At 42.7% G+C, this 18,923-nt stretch overlaps 1 protein-coding gene across 6 annotated transcripts in view; it reads right to left on the bottom strand.

Moving 5' to 3' along the window:
• GPM6B (glycoprotein M6B) overlaps positions 1–18,923 on the bottom strand; it is a 348,837-nt gene that overhangs the window by 31,315 nt on the left and 298,599 nt on the right. For all 6 annotated transcript variants that reach the window (XM_078657852.1, XM_078657854.1, XM_078657855.1 and 3 more), the window contains 2 exons: positions 10,404–10,590; positions 5,780–5,936 (listed from right to left, as the gene is read on the bottom strand). In XM_078657852.1, the coding sequence (XP_078513978.1) occupies positions 5,780–5,936; positions 10,404–10,590 (344 nt within the window). The remainder of the gene's footprint in view (positions 1–5,779; positions 5,937–10,403; positions 10,591–18,923) is intronic.

The following is an 18,923-nucleotide window of genomic DNA, read 5'->3' as shown; positions in this document are numbered from 1 at the left end:
TCGAAGGCTACCTTACAATCCCTACCAGCAACCCAGAATGTTCCAGCATCAAGACCACATAGGACACCTCATACATTAGAGGTAAAGGAGGGTAAAGGGCCTCCTGCCAGACTGATGTTTGCTCGGTGAGCACGGGTTATTTCTAGGAACCTAATTCTTTGTTCCTTCCCCTCTTTAGCCGGGCAGCAGGGTTTGTGGGTATGTCCCAGGCCATGCCTGGGAGGAATTAAGGGAGAGCTGCATTAAGCTTCATTAACTCTTTAGGAGGTTGGAACTCCAGAGTCTGGCAGGACAGACTCCTCATCTGGGGGACTACCGAACTACCTTTGTGCCTTTAGCCTGAGTAATCACTATAACAATCGTAGAGGTGTTAGACTACTTCTGGACTTCACAGTTGCAGTCCACGGCGGGGTGGGCCTTCTCCAAGAGAAACAACATTATCCACTGGATGTAGTTTCCATTAATCAATGAAAAATTGGCTGGGTAGTACCGTCAGTGATCCTAAGAAGGAAGTGCTTAAAGAGTCTTCTGATGAGCCTTGGTGGCATACTGACAGCGAAGGTCTGCTCCCTGGTTACTCTTCTCAGAAGTGAACTCTTTACAAGTTGATGCTACTTTTCTGGACAGTCTGTCACATCCACTGCACACCACTGACGCTGGGAGGCCACTGACACATCTGCCACTCAATCTAGTGTCAGTCATTCTTAGGTTCATCCTACTCACCATTAGCTACTGCTTCACAAACTGCAAGCTCTTCTGGTTTGTTACAACCTATGACTGCAAGGATCTATGGCTGGGAGAGAGCCAGAGAGTAGGACTGGCATCAAAACTGTAAATCCACAATTTGTGATTCAGATAAATGTTCAGGATCTGATTTAATCTGTTTATAAGGGCTATTTTTCTGTTGCTTCCTCTAGTGAGCAATGTTTGCTGCCAGTTAACTTTTAGGGTTAATGATAATTTTCAAAGAGCTACATTACCTTTTATCAAAGATAACATGGTTTTTGGCTCCAAACCGAATCACCAGGTGGTCCTGTCACCTTAGAGACTGTGTCCATTTGCTGCAGCCAGCTGCCACACCACTGGGCCTGCCCCGACCCCTGCCTCTCCATTGACCAAGTGGTTGCTGTTGCCACTGCAATCCTTCCCACTACCATGGAGAACTGATTGACCATCCTTGTTTTCATCTGGTGACATCAATGTTTGTACACAGTTTCTTGTGTGCAGGAATCGCCATCCGTACTTCACTCTTAATGTACAGGGCATCCTCTTCATCAGCCCTGTGTGCTCAGCAGGGTTTTTTTTGCATTGCCTCATGACAACTCTTGTGTCAAGATTGCCAGCATGCTTCAGCATTGTGTAACTTTTCCGAATGCAATTTGTGGGAGGTTTTATGGGGTATAAATTAGCAGTACTAGATTATGGGAGTAAATTCCAACCTGACCACCAGACAAGGCAAATGTGTAAAAACGTGCCTAACCACCCTCATTTCCTCTCTAGTAAGTAGAGTAATACATGTTTGAAGTTCACCATTCGCAGAACTTGAGATGAATACATTTTATGATATTCTGTGACGTAATTCATTATTTCACCTTTCTATCACCAATCTAAAAGGATGATGCATTGGTATCTCACCCTGATGTTCACACACATGTGACCCATGTTAACCAAATCAGTGCGATGGAGGTTTATAATCTAACTGACACCACATGTTTTCCCCAAAATATTCCACCCATGACACCATGTACCTAAACCTAGAGCAAGATCCAAATATCCCTCACAGTAACAATACGCCCCGAAAGATACACCTCTTAAATTATTTAACAAGATGGACTCACCAAGATTGCCTTAACAAAACAACCTGAAACACTCACAGTATAAGATCTGGTGCCATAAATAATAAGGGAAAAGTTACTTAAAGTCAGTAAAGATATTTCTGAAGGATAATGCATCTTCTCACAGATTCTGCGCCTTATGGATATCATGCAGGCACCAGACAGGATCTGGAAAGTGTTTTTACCGAGCAATAGCTCCCTGGTACTACTATCTGCGTCATGCAACTCCAGTCACTGCTCTATGTTCCCAGGATGTGACAACATTGGACCAACTACGGCACCATCTGGCATGATTGCCTCAGTTCCTCACATATTTTCTGCACCCAGCCAACAATTACAGAGTGAACCGAGAGAGATTATGGACTGTGACAATGACCGCAAAGATTCTTTATATACCTAGAGATGATAATACCAGCACTGTCTCACAAGAGGAGAAGGAAGGGTGATGGACAATGTTCATGAAAATATAGTATCCACGAGACATTTTGTTTTCAGAGGCATATAACCTTTTCTACTAATAGATATTTCTTCCTCCAGATTCCTCGCCTTAAGGGGTAGTGCTGATTAGCTAAGAATCTTCTGAAACTCAGCCCTGGTGAAACATCTACCACTGCCCGCCTGAGCCATCAATCAGCATATACAGTAAAAGTATGCAGTTGCCACCCCGCAAACTATAGCCACTGTAGTGCCACGGGTAAGTGCAGTAAAAGCCACTATGGTCCTTGCAGTGTGTCCACAAATGGAAACTTGGGAGCTCGTCTGGTCCAAGACAGAACAGATATTTAAAAAAGAGTGTGACCCAACATGAGGTAGTACACTCGGTCGCTGCTGTGCCTTTCTTGGTTTCAGGGGAGCCCAGAAGCTGATCCTCCACCAGATCCTGCCTTGAACATTCTATGCAGTAGAAAGCAGCATTCCCGGGGTCCAGTCTGTGCTATGTCTTCTCTTCCTTGGTAAGGTGAGGACGCGGAACGAAAGCTGGTACTCTTATAGACTGGCCATGTGGAAGGCAGATACAGCCTTAGGCAGAAACATTGGGCAGGTACGAAGGACAAGTTGTCAGAGTAAAATACAGTGAATAAGGGCCAAGCTCATAGGGCCTGTAACCTGCCCACCATTTGGACTGAAGTGACTGCATTAAGAAATACAGTCTTTGGAGTAAACAAACTAAACAATCATGCAGAAAACCTCCAGCTGGTAACTCCTCTCAAGTAATCATACAAAGGTAATTTCTCAGAAGAACTGAGCGCACCCCCATACAACAAGACCACAAGGTGTACCTATAATATTCCATATCAAGCTAAACGCATTTTTCTTAAATGCAAACTAAAAATCGGACCAGAAACCGTAGTACAGAACATTTCAGCATCTTCAAATTACAGTCTTCCAGTTCCTCCTCACAGCTTCATGACATACCTGGTGTGAAGAGTTTTCTAGCTATTTTTCCACTGAAATCATTTTTCTCAGGCAGGATGTTGCCACCAACCCCAATGACAGCTTGCTGACCTTCACTTCCTTACTATATGTATACCAGAGATACTCAATCTTTCTTCAGAGTCTGAAGCAATCGATCTTGACATCAGTAAATTATTATTATTAATAGGCATTTATAAAGTGCTGCATTCACCTTACAGGTAACATGGCGCTAACAAACTGCCTGCAACAAACAAACTATCCGTCACATCGTCATGATTCTTATTAGAGCACATGAGCAATAAGGACATTGTTATGAGCTGCCTTTAGTTCCAGCTCTCAAACCGATTTCAATAAGCGACAACTGGGCACTCAGCTTGAAAGCTCACCACCTCAACCGTCAGTTATTCGTAACATTTGACCGCTCAACAAACTCCTTTGACTCCTTTCTCCAATACGCAGTTGCATGTGAAAATGGACTGTTCAAACAGCCTCTCACCCTAACAGCCTGCATATTGAAATACAAATCTGAATGAAAAATATGAAATCAAAGCTCAGCTACCAGAAAAAAAAAAGAATTCCTTGTTCTGTCCAACACATAAAACTGCAATTTACCTTATGGCTGCATTTAACACCAACATCACAATGGAGGTCGTCCCTAAAGTCTCTGCTGTGGTAAAATCACTCTGTCATTTTGTCTCAACAGTCATAAAGACAGTAGCAAGGAACGTCAATCACTAACTCAGACTCGTACTCAATGTCAGATACCTTCTTCCAAGACCAGACGTGAAGATGCTAACCCTAACCACGGTTTATTCCAGAATGTAACGAGTAATACAGGTTTCCCTAACACCTGACTTGCTACACCATGAGCAGCCCTGCACTCCACTCGCAGTCATATCCGATTCAAGGAAATCTGACCCTATCACTTCACTCCTGACATTACTCAACCGGCTGCCCTTAGAGACACACAGCACATAAATGACTGACTACATCAGCTTCTTGGTACTACTTACGGACACCCCAAAATATTTGGCAAGTAAACTGACCCTAAACGGATGAAGCAAAGACCTACATTGGAAGTCATTGCTATACCTTACCTTTCCAAGAAAAGCTCAAATGTAAAACACACTTTCTTCAGCGTCACTAGAATTCTCTATCACCCAAGATACACACGGTTCCTGCCTGTACATTATTCAAATTGAGCCTGAAATGCCACCGCCTAGAAACCTGCTTTTTGATCCTTTGAACCCTTAAGTTAAAACACGCAGTAAACAAGACTGACTGATCCACTTCAAGAGTGAACCCCTGCTTTTTTAGGTCGAGCCTGGGCAGCGCACACGGTGCTCTGCTAGGCATGCTGTATAGGAGTATGGACTTGAAGCCCCGTCCAATCTCCGCCCATTTTTTTCATTGGCTTGTGTCATTGTCCTTCATAAATGCTGGCTTCTGATTCGTTAATAGACTTGTTAGTCCCTCCTTAGTACCGCCTTGTCTTCATTTGTAACCTTTCATGAGGACTGGCCCTTTTACTTCTGTTCTAAAACAGTACATCTTATTTAGTCTTTAAGCACTATTTTCTCTAATGAATTTCTCCTACAGCAGGCACGACATGCTTAACTGCAACATAAAGCGTGCCATGCGCACTTTTACATTCCAAGCAGCCCGGGACAATGGACGCTTCTTTGAAGTGAAATAGGTCTCGCATTTAAAAGAGTTTGAGCTTTTGGAATTGTAAATGACAATGCCTTTTATTTATGTGTTAATTATCAAAGCAGATAAATAAAAGGCATTGTCATTTACAATGCCAATAGCTTAAACTCTCGCAAATGTGAGACCTATTGCCTTGCAAATGCTTGTCCTTTCAGCCTGCCAGTACATTTGTCTCCTGGTATGATTATTTCCTACATGGGTTGCCTGTTAGACTACTTTCCGTGCTCTATGTTCTTGACCTTGTTTTCTCCTGTAATGATTATCTAGTGCTCTGGCACAGTTGCTCAAGGTTACGACCGTACAAAAACAAATAATAAAAAGAGAGTTGATTTACATAATTGTGTGTGGTGCATGGGTCTGTGGTCATCTTCCTTTTTCAAAATTCCCTGCTAAGAGCTCTGCCCTCTTTCTCAAGTCGGTGTATAGACACCTGATCAAATTGAGCTGCTCATACAGAACTCATATGGGGCGGGAAACAGAAGCCCTAAAATCACCTGGAGGCCCCTTATTTCTGTACATCAATTCCCAAACAAGAGGTCAGGATGCACTCTAGAGTCTAAGCCTGGCACCCTCAGGCAGGAGGTGTCCCAGGAGCCTCCTAACACTGATAAGGCTACCTCGGAGCGCCAACCAACTGCAACATATCACACATCCTTCCTTTGATATTTTTATGATGAATTCACCAAGGTATCTAGACTGCAAGTGCTTGGATACCCTTTCGGGTGATTAGCCGCGCTTCATAAATCCTGATTGGTTGACTACTGCTTTGGTCATCTAAACGTAAGCGATGTTCTACTGAAGAAAGAACCACAACTCACCATTCCGCTGATGCATCTCCCGCAGGCAGTGGTTTTGAACTCACTGTGCAGCTCTTTCACAGCACTGGTGGTATAAAAGCCTTCCGCCAACAGAATGATCCCATACAAGAAGAAGAACGAGGCAATCCCATAAATGACATACTGCATCAACTGGATTCTAGAAAAACAGAACAAAACCGACTTCATTTCATGAAGAAAAGAAAGATTTTTTATCAGTATATCCTGGGAGAAGAGGGATTCAACACTGGCATAAACAGGAGAGATCTCGCACCCCTTTCCTCCTCTCAGGAAGGCACCCGTCATGCCTACCCCTACATTACCGACGCACTTTTTTATTTCCAATGATACTTTGCAATTACAAATTGAATTGGATTTATGTGGAACGAAAATAATGTTTCTATAATCAAAGTACACAGACATGACACCAAGAAGTTAAAAATAACAATTCATTTATGTGTTCGTTTCCAATATAGTTCCTCTTCTGGCAGAAGGATGTTGAAGGCATCAATGATCCGAACTACAAACTCGAGGTTTGAAGAGTGGCGCCACGTTGAACGTGTCCTGTCAGTGTACGTCGCGCTCAAGCTGCACTGCTCAGTAAGAAGGCACTCTTCACCAGTGGTCTCCAGATTGATATTCTTAAGGCCATTTGAAGTTGTCACACAGCTGGTATCTACAGCACATCCAATCAAGATGCCATGTGACTAGTATTCCTCTTTCCCGACTCCTTCGGCCATGTAGGCGGCTCTGTGTGCTTGTAACTCCGACAGTGGCATCTCACGGACAGGCCCCTGGTGAGCCAGGAAGGTGAGCACGCTTATCAGCACAGTGGTGGAGGATGCTACTAGTTAGTGGAAGGAGGTATTGGGCACAGGGGCGGCTCCTCCATTTGAGCGGAGGAGCGGCGCACAACAAAGAAAAGCTTGAGCTGAAAAATAAAATGGTAATAAAGTTTATTTATTACCATTTTATTTTTTAGCAACCGACCTGTCCCGAACTGAGGGGCATATGTACGAGGAAGTGGCCGAGTGAGGCGCTAGCCATTATGGCTTAACGCCTCACTCCGCCACTACTGAAACGCAAGGCTGCACCATATTTACAAGGATATGGTGCAGCCTTGCATTTCCTCCTGCACTTGCGCTACACTCAGCAGTATAACGCCAACGCAGGCACCCTTGCACCATAGTGCAAGGGTGCCTGCGTGCAGCAGAGGATTGTTTATGTGTAGGAAGGTGTCCCTTCCTGCACTAAACAATCCCAAAATGCCATTTTGTCACTTTTGTGTATACTGCTTCATGCAGGACACATGAAAGTCACAAAATGGCATTTATTTTTTTTACAGACTGTTTATGTGCAGGAAGGGGGACCTTCCTGTACATGAACAAACCATGCCAGTTTGCTTTTTCCATGTATGCTGCACAAAGCAGCACACATTGGGAAAAGCAAAAACGTGGGGAATTAATGCATTTCTTCTCGTTTCACCAAGTTAAGACCAGGTTAAGACCAGGTTATCCCTGGTCTTAATTTTGGCGCTGCCTCCTATGTACACTGCCCTTGTACATGGGGGCAGCGTTAAAATCAATGGGTGTTGCAGAGGAACACCCACCGCAACACCCACTGCCCACCCCTTTCACGCTAACCTTAGCGTGAAAGGGTGGATTATTTACTAGGCAGCGTTAAGCCACGTTAAGTGGCTTAACACTGCCTTGTAAATAAGGCTAAGCACCTATGTCGGAAAAAGTGATGTTGTGGTGGCGATAGGGGCTCGTGGAAAACATATGCCCGAATGTCAGGATGGTGTGGATTCATTGCTGCTGAGTGGCAGCTGGGAGCTGTGTGCTTAAGTTTTGAAATCGCTTGTCTCTTTGGCTGGCCATCTTGCGATGGCTGGCCAGACATGCATATTTTAAACCTCTTTAACTCCGCTGTCTAACACAGCTGGGTTAGAGAAAGTGCAGGCCTCCAGTGTTCTTAAGTGTGCTGAGAGAGCCTGCTTCCTTTAATCCTGGTGCTTTTCTCAGGCTGGTGAGAGCAGCGCCAGGATTGGTTAGGGGAGTTTGCTCGGTCCCGCTTTGGAGCGTGGCTCGAAGACAGAAGACCAATCGGGGAGGATGTTGCGTAGTGCAGGAAGGTAAGTGTATTTTATTATTTTATTTTTTTATCCGTGCCACCAGCCCCACCTCCCTTGGTACATGCCAGCCTCCACTGTTGGGCACTGCTTGACGCCTAGGCTATAGGTTTTCATCGCCACCAGCTGGCCAGGCACGTGCAACTTAATCAAACCTCCTGCCATGGCTAAGGGCACACAGCAGCTCTGCACTTTTTTCTATTGTGGAATTCCAGCTACAAATTAACGATTTCCCTTAAGGGCAGGGGGTCCCTTAAGGAAAGATGGTTTGGTTCTTAAACCAATTAAAAAAGACAGCCCTGAATATAAATATTGGAAGCCTCACACTCTTGTTTTTTTTCCAAAGCCAGGACTTGACTCGTACCTTGTTTATTTGCAAATGAAGTGATCTGGTGAATTCATGCCTTCGTAAAATCAAAATAATATCTTCGAACTTTATAACTATATTTTGACACTATCTATAGAAACAACAATCCTAAAAAAAAATGTTGCTTGGCCTTTATATTATTTATATAAAGAAAGAAATATAACAATACCACTTACTGGCTGGCTGATTTGAGTCGTCCAAGTTTGAGCGAAGGAATTAATAAATTATGCCAAGTAAATCAGGTCACTTGGGCTTTGATTTTAAAAAGACAAACAAACGGAAGCTTGCCTAGAGATCCTTGGGTGTCCCGCCTAGTTCCAAGAGGGCTAGATCTATGTAATATTTTCAATGCATCTATATAAGATGAATTTACATGCAATTGATCTAAAAGGAAACACTTTAGCGTTTCTCCTGAACATGTGGCTGTATTTGGCCCTCCTTTACCTAAATGGACACCTTTGAGATAAAAGAACCAAATTTAGGTTTAGAAGTCCAACTCACGTGTGACTTACTAGAACGCCATCTTTGTTGCATTATAATCTAGTCTCTATGGTCTTTATGGAATGGAGGGATGCAGGTGGTGCATAATTATTATACTAGGTGTTCGTCTCCTGTTCTGCTGACGTTTGGTTTAGACTACAGATAGAATTAAAGTTACAGAGTTCACATCAATGTACATAAACGCACACCTCTAAACAATCACATGCAAAAATTCAAGCAAAATGGTATTAACGTTTTCTTTTTTCAGTTCAACCCAATTCTGATATAGTCACTGCTATTTCTTGCTTTATGTGTTTATCACAAACGTATTGTTAGCAATCTGAGCTCGTAACCACGTTTTAGAGGTTCAGGTTATATTTTCAGAAGTCATTGGCATTTGCTGCTTCAGAAAGGGTCAACCACAACCTGCTGCCTATAGGTGGGCTCCGACCAAGGACAGACTTTGACTGTTGGCAAGTCTACATGGTTGACTCTGGGTCTATGTGGATACAACATGCTTCAAACCAACAATGACTCAATCCATCTGAAGAGAGAGATGCTGTTCTTATTGACTTGGGCCATCATTCAGGTTGAAACGGTAAAGGCGGACCAAGACTTATAAGGTTGGACCATATGTATTTCGGTTTATTTATCAAACCATGTGCTATGTTTAAACAACATCTTGCTTCATGATACCACAACATATTCCTTATCCTTTTTTCCGTTGTGCTCAATGTGTTAATACAATGCAATCAACAAGAATCAAATAAATATGTAACATTTTGCCCTTAGTTAGTGCTGCCCATTCCAGAGTGCCAAGACTGCCTAGTCTGGATTCATCCTCATGCTTCTTTCTTCCACCACCATGCACTTCCTGCCTTGTTATCTCACTCTTCCAGGTTGTTTTTACCTTGCTTTCTATGCCCTTTTCCCCTTGTATGGCTTTCTCTCTCTTGCTGTGGTTCAGTCTTGATGATGAATTAGAACATTGGAATGTTGGAAGCTCCATTGAAAACAATGGAGTGCTCTGGGCTTATAATGGCTGGTATAAGCCTGGAGATCCAACATTCCAATGTTTCTTTGTTCACAGGGCTGTGAACAAAGGCTTCAGGGAGCCTGAGGGAATTCCAATCCCCTCACGCTCCCATAAGGCTTTGTTCTTTTTTGTTAGAACATTCTGCCCTCTAGTGGCAGAATGTTCTAATAGCCTTATAGCCCTTCGTAGCGGGGCTATACCGGTTATTAAAGTCCCTCTCCCTTGTTAAAGGCCCAAGCCAAAATAGCCGGTATAGCCCTCTACGGCGGGCTATAAGGCTATAATATAAGTCCTGAGCTCTAAAAATAAGTGCAGACGATGCAAATCACCTACAATCTCAGGGACAAAATAGGTAGTTTTTGTGTAAAGAGTTTGATAAACGATTGGGAAAGTGAGGCATTCCTGTGTGCTGATTCTCTCCCTGCAAACCAGCCTTCAGCTTACACCTTTTTTTGTGGTTTGTCTTACAAGTGTCAGATAATACCAGTAGATCTATAAAATCTGCCTTCAACTATGCAGGAATGGCATGTACTCCATTTTTTCTCTTCCTCTGACATTCTACAACAGCAAACAAATTACTCTTTTTTGGTACAAGTAGCAAATGTACACTTACACTTCATTGAGCAAGGCATGGTCCGCAGTGTTTGAGGAGAAGTGCTGCTCAAGGATGGTTACCGTCCCGGTGAGAGCCACATGGCCACAGCCACAGAACAGCGCAACCCCGGAGAAGCAGAGGATGGTGGCCACCAACGAAGCATAGGGCACGCCACCCAGGCACTTGATACAGCACTCAAAACAACCTAGGAAGAAACATTGCTTCAATTAAAATTCAGACCCGTTCAAGAAAACATCCAAATCAAGGTTATAAGATTAGGAACCATCAAAGTTGAGTTTAATTTGATCATGCTGGTTAGTTTGGGTATATTCTAAATATTAGGTGTCCAGGATACATACCACTACTGCGTTTCGGGGCGCACAAACTGGATCAAAAGCTATTAAACTACTCGCAAGAATGGGCCACAATTACATTTCCTCAATGAGCGTGCTTGAAATTCTGCAGACGGTGGCATTCAATTGCGTATATCTTGAAGGGATTCTGTTAGTGGTGAATTACCAGGCACATGTTTTGCTCCTGCATATTAATCACAATAACAATAATTGCTGCTGTAACTCTGTCAGAGCACTCAATTTGCATTCTAAATGTCCCTGGGTGTAACAGAAACGAAAACATGCAAATTGGCAGCACGGAAATACTGGCAGTCGAGCAGTTGGTTTACCATTTCACTAAACAGCACGTTGCTGTAATGAGACTACTTCAGTACTAATTTGGTAATAACGGGATTGGGTGGTGATAATGACTCTGGTCAGGACTCGCCGGCCACTTAACCCTTTTATAATCAGATACCAGACAACTACTGCCTGGATTCATGCATGGATAAAGTCATTCTAACTGGACTGGCTCTGGGTTATTATTAGACTTGGCCAAATTTTAAATATATAGGCGACATTTGTGAAAATTGAAAATTTAATATCAAAAGTTGCATGAATACTCATTATGCAATTTTACTTCATATTTGCACGCAGCGGACTGGTTTGTGCTGATGTCTTGCCGGATATCATTGTCTTCTCGAATCTGCAGTGCCTCAAATGACTTTTTATACGAGGTCTGGCCTCGCACACAAAAGTCATGGGAGATACCAAAAAACGTAATTTCACTCTTGCATTATTTTTTTTTAAGTTTGAAAACATTTTCGCAGAAAACCATTTTGCAATTTCATATACCCCTACCACCTTTAGTAGGTGCTGGGAGATTTCGGACAACATCCAGCGTAACTCATGGCGTCACAGTAAGCCTAGCTCAGCAGGGCCTGAGGGGGTGTTCCAGCTTTAGAAAGTGGTGTTTGGTGGATCAAGCAAATAACAGGTCAACTTTTAGATTATCATATAAAGCTTGACATACTGCTTTTTTACTTTGTGTATTCTTGTTTTCTTGCTCTTTTGCAGGTATTCAATGATCAATGTAAGTGAGCTTATGGAAGGGAGCAGTAGTTAATTAAAATCAAACGCTTTATCTCATCCCAATTTAGGGCCAACGGATCCAACCTAAAACTGAGAATAACGATCAAGGATTAGAGCATATGGGAGAGGATGCTGATCTGAGATTAAAATACCCTTTTTCAGATGACTTCAGTGTGACCCATATCTCCTACTTTCAAGCCTGCCCTCTTTTCTTCATTCCTTTTTAATCCAAGTGAAATCCCCATCTCCCTCAACTGTTATTTTTCTTTATCCTTCACTCTACAGCTACCTTTTTGCCTTGCCCTATTCTTGGAGATTTCTTTAGAGATATATTAGTGAGCTGTGACTGTTGCCACACACCACTGATCACTTACCGACCGCAAGTTGAGGTCTTTACTGATTTGCAAAGGATGCCTGTCCCTTTGGGATAGCTTTACCTACAGGAATCTTGTTGGAGGGAGATGTCTTTATAAACGGGAGAAAAAACATGCAACAATAAATGTCCCTGACACAAGCTTTTTTTTCTTAAAGTTTCCTATTTTGTAAACCAAACTTAGGGGCGGGGATCTGCTGTTCCTTGCAACCTACCTTTTTTTTGCATTTGCAGTCAGTCACCCTGGGGGTGCACATTGTAACCTGCTTTCTTAATATTCTTTGGGCAGATCATTTTACCACCCTCCGTAAATGTAGGATGCAACCTATTAATTCACAGGTCGCACAGCAAGTTGCATTTCCATTCGCAAACGAGTCTGTTTGTAAATTGCACATCCAGGTTTGAAATTGGGAACAGTACATCTGTCCCTAAAGGTTCATCATGTCATGCATGATGCAGAAGGCAAGAATGTAGAGAACACATAAAAGTGGCAGCAATTCCATGTTGAGTTGCTCCATATAATAATATAGAGAAAATCGAAGTAAAAGAAACAATAGCTCTTATTCTGACATGTAGGACCATGGTTGTCCTTTTTGTGCCCACGCTTCTGAACCTATTTCCTAATTCAAATCAAACTGTTTTAAGTTTGTATTAACACTGATATTCGCTTCGGCGCTGCCAATGTACCCGCTGCATGAAGTCCTCGAAGCACATATTGTGAAGGTTTTGGCGGTTGCGACAAACATTTAATCTTTAATTGTTGTATCGCTGCCATATTCCAGCTTATTTGCTCCATCTGGTGATTATCCAGGAAGGCAGACTCATTGATGACAAGAGCACAGCAGACGGGCTAGCATTTCACGACTTTGGGGGTGTTTATTTTGATAACAATTAATAAAACCATGAATATCTAGAACCGCGATTGATATTAAGGTGACATTTAATTGCGAAGGCAGGCTATATTTTGTGGAGAGTCTGACTGGCCCCTTAATTATTTTAGCTACACTTTTCTGTACATTCCTCAGTGGAGGTTATGGTACTAATATTTTTTTTACAAATTTAACATAAAAATATTTAAAACACTATGTTTCCCTTTGTGAATAACCTGCTACCAAGCATTGCATATACAGAAATGAACAACACATTGGCAACCCATATGTCTGAATTTAATAGCTAAAGAACATAAGAGCAAGACACAAGGGAAAAAGCCAGCAGGAACGAACACAGATGGATATGCAGTTCAATGCAAACAGTTGAGTAGAGGCAGAAGAATGTATTCAAACAGGCAATAGCATTATGCAGTGGCAGCCTCTCCCAATGCAATGTGGTAGGGAGGCAGTGCAGAGGGAATACTAAAATAAAAAGGAAAAAATTAAAAAACATAAAATATCACTTACTGGACGCTGCGTCTTCTGCTTTACTACTCTCCCGATCAACGACTAGTACACACAGCGCAGGCTCCCAGATGCCAATCCCGATGCAACTCTCATGCTGGAAAGACTATTAACCAGCATGAGAGAAGTGCTGGGATTGGTCTGAGCAGCCTGGTTTGGTGCTCAGACGGGGCCTGGGAGCCTGTGTCTGCTCTCTACTTGGCTGTGCACCACAGCTTGGGTTGAAGATATGCTAAGTAGGCATGTCGGTTTGGCCATCCTAAAACGGCCGGCCAAACAAGCATGCACACTTAGCAATGCCCTTCATTCCTCCTCCCTGAATCCTAGGATGGCCTAGACCCGCCCTGTAACTCGGCTGGCTCAGTGAAAAATAAAAATATAATAAAATGATTTTATTATAACTTATTTTTTTACTATTACCTCTGCTGGGTAACATTATGCAAGAGATAAATAAATACTCCACAGGCGGGACCCAGCTCCTCCTTCCCATCCTATCAGTGATAACACATCCAGTCACCCCTAAGCTCCCAGTGTGTGTGGCTGCCTAGGAGGAATACACAAAGCTCAACTACAAACTACACCCAGTCATGTGATCAGAGACAGGCTGCTGGCACCATATGGCTAAGGCAAGAAAATAACAGTTTTCTAAAAGGGCCATTTTCAGTATCGCAATTTAAAGTCTGACATCACCATAAGTTAGGATTTTCCATTAGGATTCTAGAGACATCAAACATGTACCACTTATTTCTTCCTAGTTAGAAATTACACTTATAAGATGTAATTGGCAACTTCAATATTATTATGCCTTGCAGTAGTGAAAAACGAATTTAGGGGGTTTTCACAACCAGGACAAGTAAAACTTTAACTGTGCCCTGCCCTTGGGCTATCCAGGGTGTAGCCTGGGGTGACATATGTATTAAAAGAGAAAGGTTTGGGTCTGGCAAAAGGGTTATTTTGACACATCGAAATGGCAGTTTAAAATTGCAAAGACAGCCTCTGCAGTGGCAGGCCTGAGACATGTTTAAAGGGCTTCTTAAGTGGGTAGCACTCTGCGGGCCCACTAGTAGCAATTAATTTATAGGCTCTGGGCACATGAAGTGCGCTTTACTAGGGAATAACAAGCAAATTGAATATGCCAATTGGGTATTAGCCAATGTTACCATGTTTTAAGCAGAGAGCACAATCACCTTAGCACTGGTTAGAAGGGGTAAAGTGTGCAGAGCCCTAAGGCTAGCACAAAAAGGAGGTCTGAAGGAAAAAGTTAGGGGAAACCATGCTAAGAAAACCAGGTCTAACATGACTATTCGATGCTGTGCCCTCTATATTCTCTACTACAATCAGATGCATAAGCCAGCTCTGGCAGAGAGTGGGACTGCTGACCCTTTTCAATAAGTGGTGAGAGATACTGAGCCCTATTTGCAGGTTCCCGTCACCGCTGTATCCCACTATTAGGCGTGACATCCACTGGAAACATCTCACAGGACAAAATGCAGCAGAACGGATTTCTGTCAGTAGTGGCATTTTACATCACCTCCCAAGAGACCAAGGACCACATTACAAAAGAATTACTGCTAGCGGTAAGTGAAAACTTTGCAGAAATTCACACTCCACTAGATTATCAGACAATCTGGTCCCTGCCAGGGGAAAATAATTACAGCTGGATTTAAAAGCTACTGGGAATAGTTAATGTTAATATCAGTGCAGTAAAAAACACAGAGGCGATGAATACAAATATCCATGCATTTAGCAACTGGTCCTTCCAAACCTTTTACATCAAACAGGTTTCCTTATACATTTTCTCAATTAATGGCTTCTACCAGTATGAGAAACCAAGCTGGGCGTAAGCACTGTTTGGGGGAAAAAATACATTTCACCAGGTTTTTTCGATTTCCTCCTATGTCAATTAACCATTGGGAGCATCAGTAAAAATAAAATGTACTTTGGGCTCAGGGCTATTACCATGTCTTGGGCCCAGTCCTCGTCTAGCATGGTTTTCAACCATGCCATGCTGGCACAGGATGTGGTCTTTGAACATTACTCTGCTCAGTACCACTACTGCGTATAATTTCTTTAAAATGATATATAGCCCTGCTGACACCAATTACCATTTGTGAACCTCAGTGGAGCATTGTAAGACACTTTAAGCTTAAAAAGGTGCCCATAAATTGCACTGCTCCACCACAAAGGGTCGCTACCCGTGTTTTTCCTGGATTCAGCTACAAAATAAGCACTGGTTTTAAATTAGAAAATTCCCTGGTGACGTGCTACAACTTTTTCCACCACATGTTTCAGAACCCAAACACGGCTCCCGGACAGAATATTTCGGCTTGTATCTTACTTATCTGCAGTAGTTCTATTGCCTTGGATCACTAAGATACGAGCTGTATTAAGTACGACGAGTGTGGATCACCTTCCATGCATTGCCACAAGAAAACCTTCCTACACACCGTAAATTTTACTGGTCTATACAACTATAACTAACCCAAAGCTAAAGCAGCCATCAATTTTTCAACCTAGCAAATACAAAACTTGTTGTTTTTGCTAAAGTAAAGTACACTGAGCAAGCTTGAATGCTGAGATGTGATAAAGACATAGCACTTTCAATATATCGGATGGTTATTCGCCAAAATGTTTATTAAGAATTTCTAGACGTAGGAATGGGTACATTTACAATGTAAATATTCTATCTGCTGCTATGTTTTAAGAATCATTTTGATCTGAACTTAACTTTTAACTCAGATACACATGCACATTACAAAAACAAAAAATATCCTGGATTTACTTACCAATAAAAGTACCCAAGTAATATTACCTACACCCAGTGCCCCATCTCCGCTCAATAGTGAAGCAACCTACCACAGCCCCCTCTATAGTAAAGTTGTGTATAGGTAGTGTCAGCTTGAAGTGAAGGTGTGAGGGGGCTCTTGGGGGGAGTGAAGGTTATTTCATTACTTGAATGAGAAAGTGCAAATCAACATCTACTTCTGTGAGATTTCCTAGTGAACTTGTATTTTTTTTTCTTCTCAGAGTTTTATATAGCGCGAGCTTGACCCGAAGCGGGTATCGGAGCTCTTTACATAGCACCAGTTGCATTACATGAGGACACATTCATTTTCTTGTTAGGCACGGGTAGATTAACCCCTTCCCTGCGCCGCGAGTTCCGGCACGGGGGGGGCTAAGAGGTGGGCGTGGCACTTCGGCACTCATGACGGCTCCACTCAGTCATGCCTCACGGGTGGCGTGTTCTCATGACGGCGTGGTGCCGTCACAACCCCGTCCACTCATTAATTCTCCCGCACAGGCGCGGAATTAGTGCTGCGTGGGAGGAGCGGCAGTGGCGTGACGGCTCCACGTGGTCATGAGCACACGTCTACCGTGACTCATGACGGCGTGGAGCAGTCATGAGCACCGAAGGGGTTAAGTGATTTGCCCAGAATCACAGGATGTTCAGCATCATAGGGATTGTTGTAGGGTTTGTAACAATATACCTACATTTTACTTTACTGTAACTATGCTGTCCTTTTGTTGTTTCCGTATTGTAACATTCATATGAAAATGATTGATGGCAATAGAATGTCAGCTCCCTCCGAAATAGCTCAAAGGATGGTGGGAATTACAAAAAAAATTCAAATGATCACAGTAAGCTCGGATTGCATTCCCAATGCGGTCACGTTTTATTTAACGTTTTTTACGGCATTGGTAGTATACTTTAACTCTCCGACTATGAGATTTTGGTGCCTCAAACAAGTAGGGAAAACTAAAATCTACATCGAATTTCCTTAAAATTGTACAGTGCAATAGGAATGAATTCAATCATGGGGAGTGACAATGAAATTCCAAATAGTGGAAGGGTTAAACCGTGTCCAAGAGGAAAAGGGAAGACATAAAGCTTTCCTGAAAGAAAAACATGGATGTACCAAATAATGTGGTGTAATATTCCGAGACGGAACAGATTATTAATCCCAGAGGACTAGAGTGACAAGGTGAAAAGATGATTCCACCTTCGGTTGAACACATTAATAACCCTTATTGACCGGACAGAGGTGCCTCGGGGATAACCCTACATCCTGTATAAATGTCAATCTTTCTAGGACAGAAATTTATGGAGCTAAGAAACAGTTTTAATATGTTTCCAATTTATTCTTAGCCCCAGAAAAGATCTCGGGGTGTCAGACCGATTGATCTCCCCACAATTAATGATCTCTTGATCGATCATACATAGTGATCTGTGCTCTTTAATGGAGTCAACTTGACTCTACAAATCATCCCAGTGCGGGTTTTCATTTTTCACCCAGAATAGAATATCACATGTTTTATTGCTCAGTTTATGAAGCATTTATAGGTTAATGTTCTGCCAGGCCTCTATTTGGCTTCTGATTTCGGTCTCTCATCATTGCCATTGCTACTTCAGGACATTCTCTATTTTTGGTTCCTGATATTGGGTTGCAAACTACAATTTGACAATGGCAGAAGCCACAATCTAGGATTACTGAACAAGTCTGGGCATGAGATTTCTATTTTGGTCCCTTAGGGGATGATATTGACTCCCTCAGCCTTTAGTTTCTTAGTCTGATTCACTGCATTAATCCAGGGCAGTGCTGTTTTTTGTCCTACAGCCAACCTTTGGCGGAATTCAGTGACTGGATTCTTAGCAAAGAAACTCTGGACTTTTCACAGAAATCTCACATTCTGCGTCCTTCTGCATCACCACTGGATAACAAATCATCATATAACAGTTCACAAATCTTTTGCGCTTCACCCCTCATCGCTTTTTACTCTTGAAACTGATCAATTTCGAGACTTATTGCATTGCAAATGCTTATTCTCATTGAACCCTGGTGATGATGTGTGGTAAAAACAGCGAGCAGAGAAGGAGAAGCCATATCCTAGTAGAAGCCCCTATTCCAAGACGTAAAAACACCAAGAAGAGAATTCTGTCTATACCACGGATCACCCAACGTAGTTAAAATCTCAAAGTCCGCCTAACAGTAACCAGCACCATACCATGCACTGCATTTGACGGACTGCAGGAGACATTCTGAGGTACAAATGATACGGCGCACTTCTCACGTCATAGTTCAAGGCCCTTGGTAACATTATATAGCACAAAGCGCCACCCAGTGGCCAAAAGGTCCACAGCCCAAGAGGCAAAGCGGGTGGAGACGCAGCCCGGGCGCAACAAAGTTAGCATGTTTGAGAAAGATGCACGCAGTTACGTCACGCAAAATGATGGGGCATCTAAATGTCCCATAATCTCACAGATATTTATTGACCTCGGGCTAAATGTCACCCACGCCTAGACGCGCGCAGTAGCCTTATAGTCGCATTCGATGTGCGTTAGGGACAC

This window comes from Lissotriton helveticus, chromosome 8, assembly GCF_964261635.1.
Source record: "Lissotriton helveticus chromosome 8, aLisHel1.1, whole genome shotgun sequence".
Taxonomy (NCBI): Eukaryota; Metazoa; Chordata; class Amphibia; order Caudata; family Salamandridae; genus Lissotriton; species Lissotriton helveticus.
The sequence above is the reverse complement of the archived record's forward strand: the minus strand, read 5'-3'. Positions and strand labels throughout refer to the sequence as shown.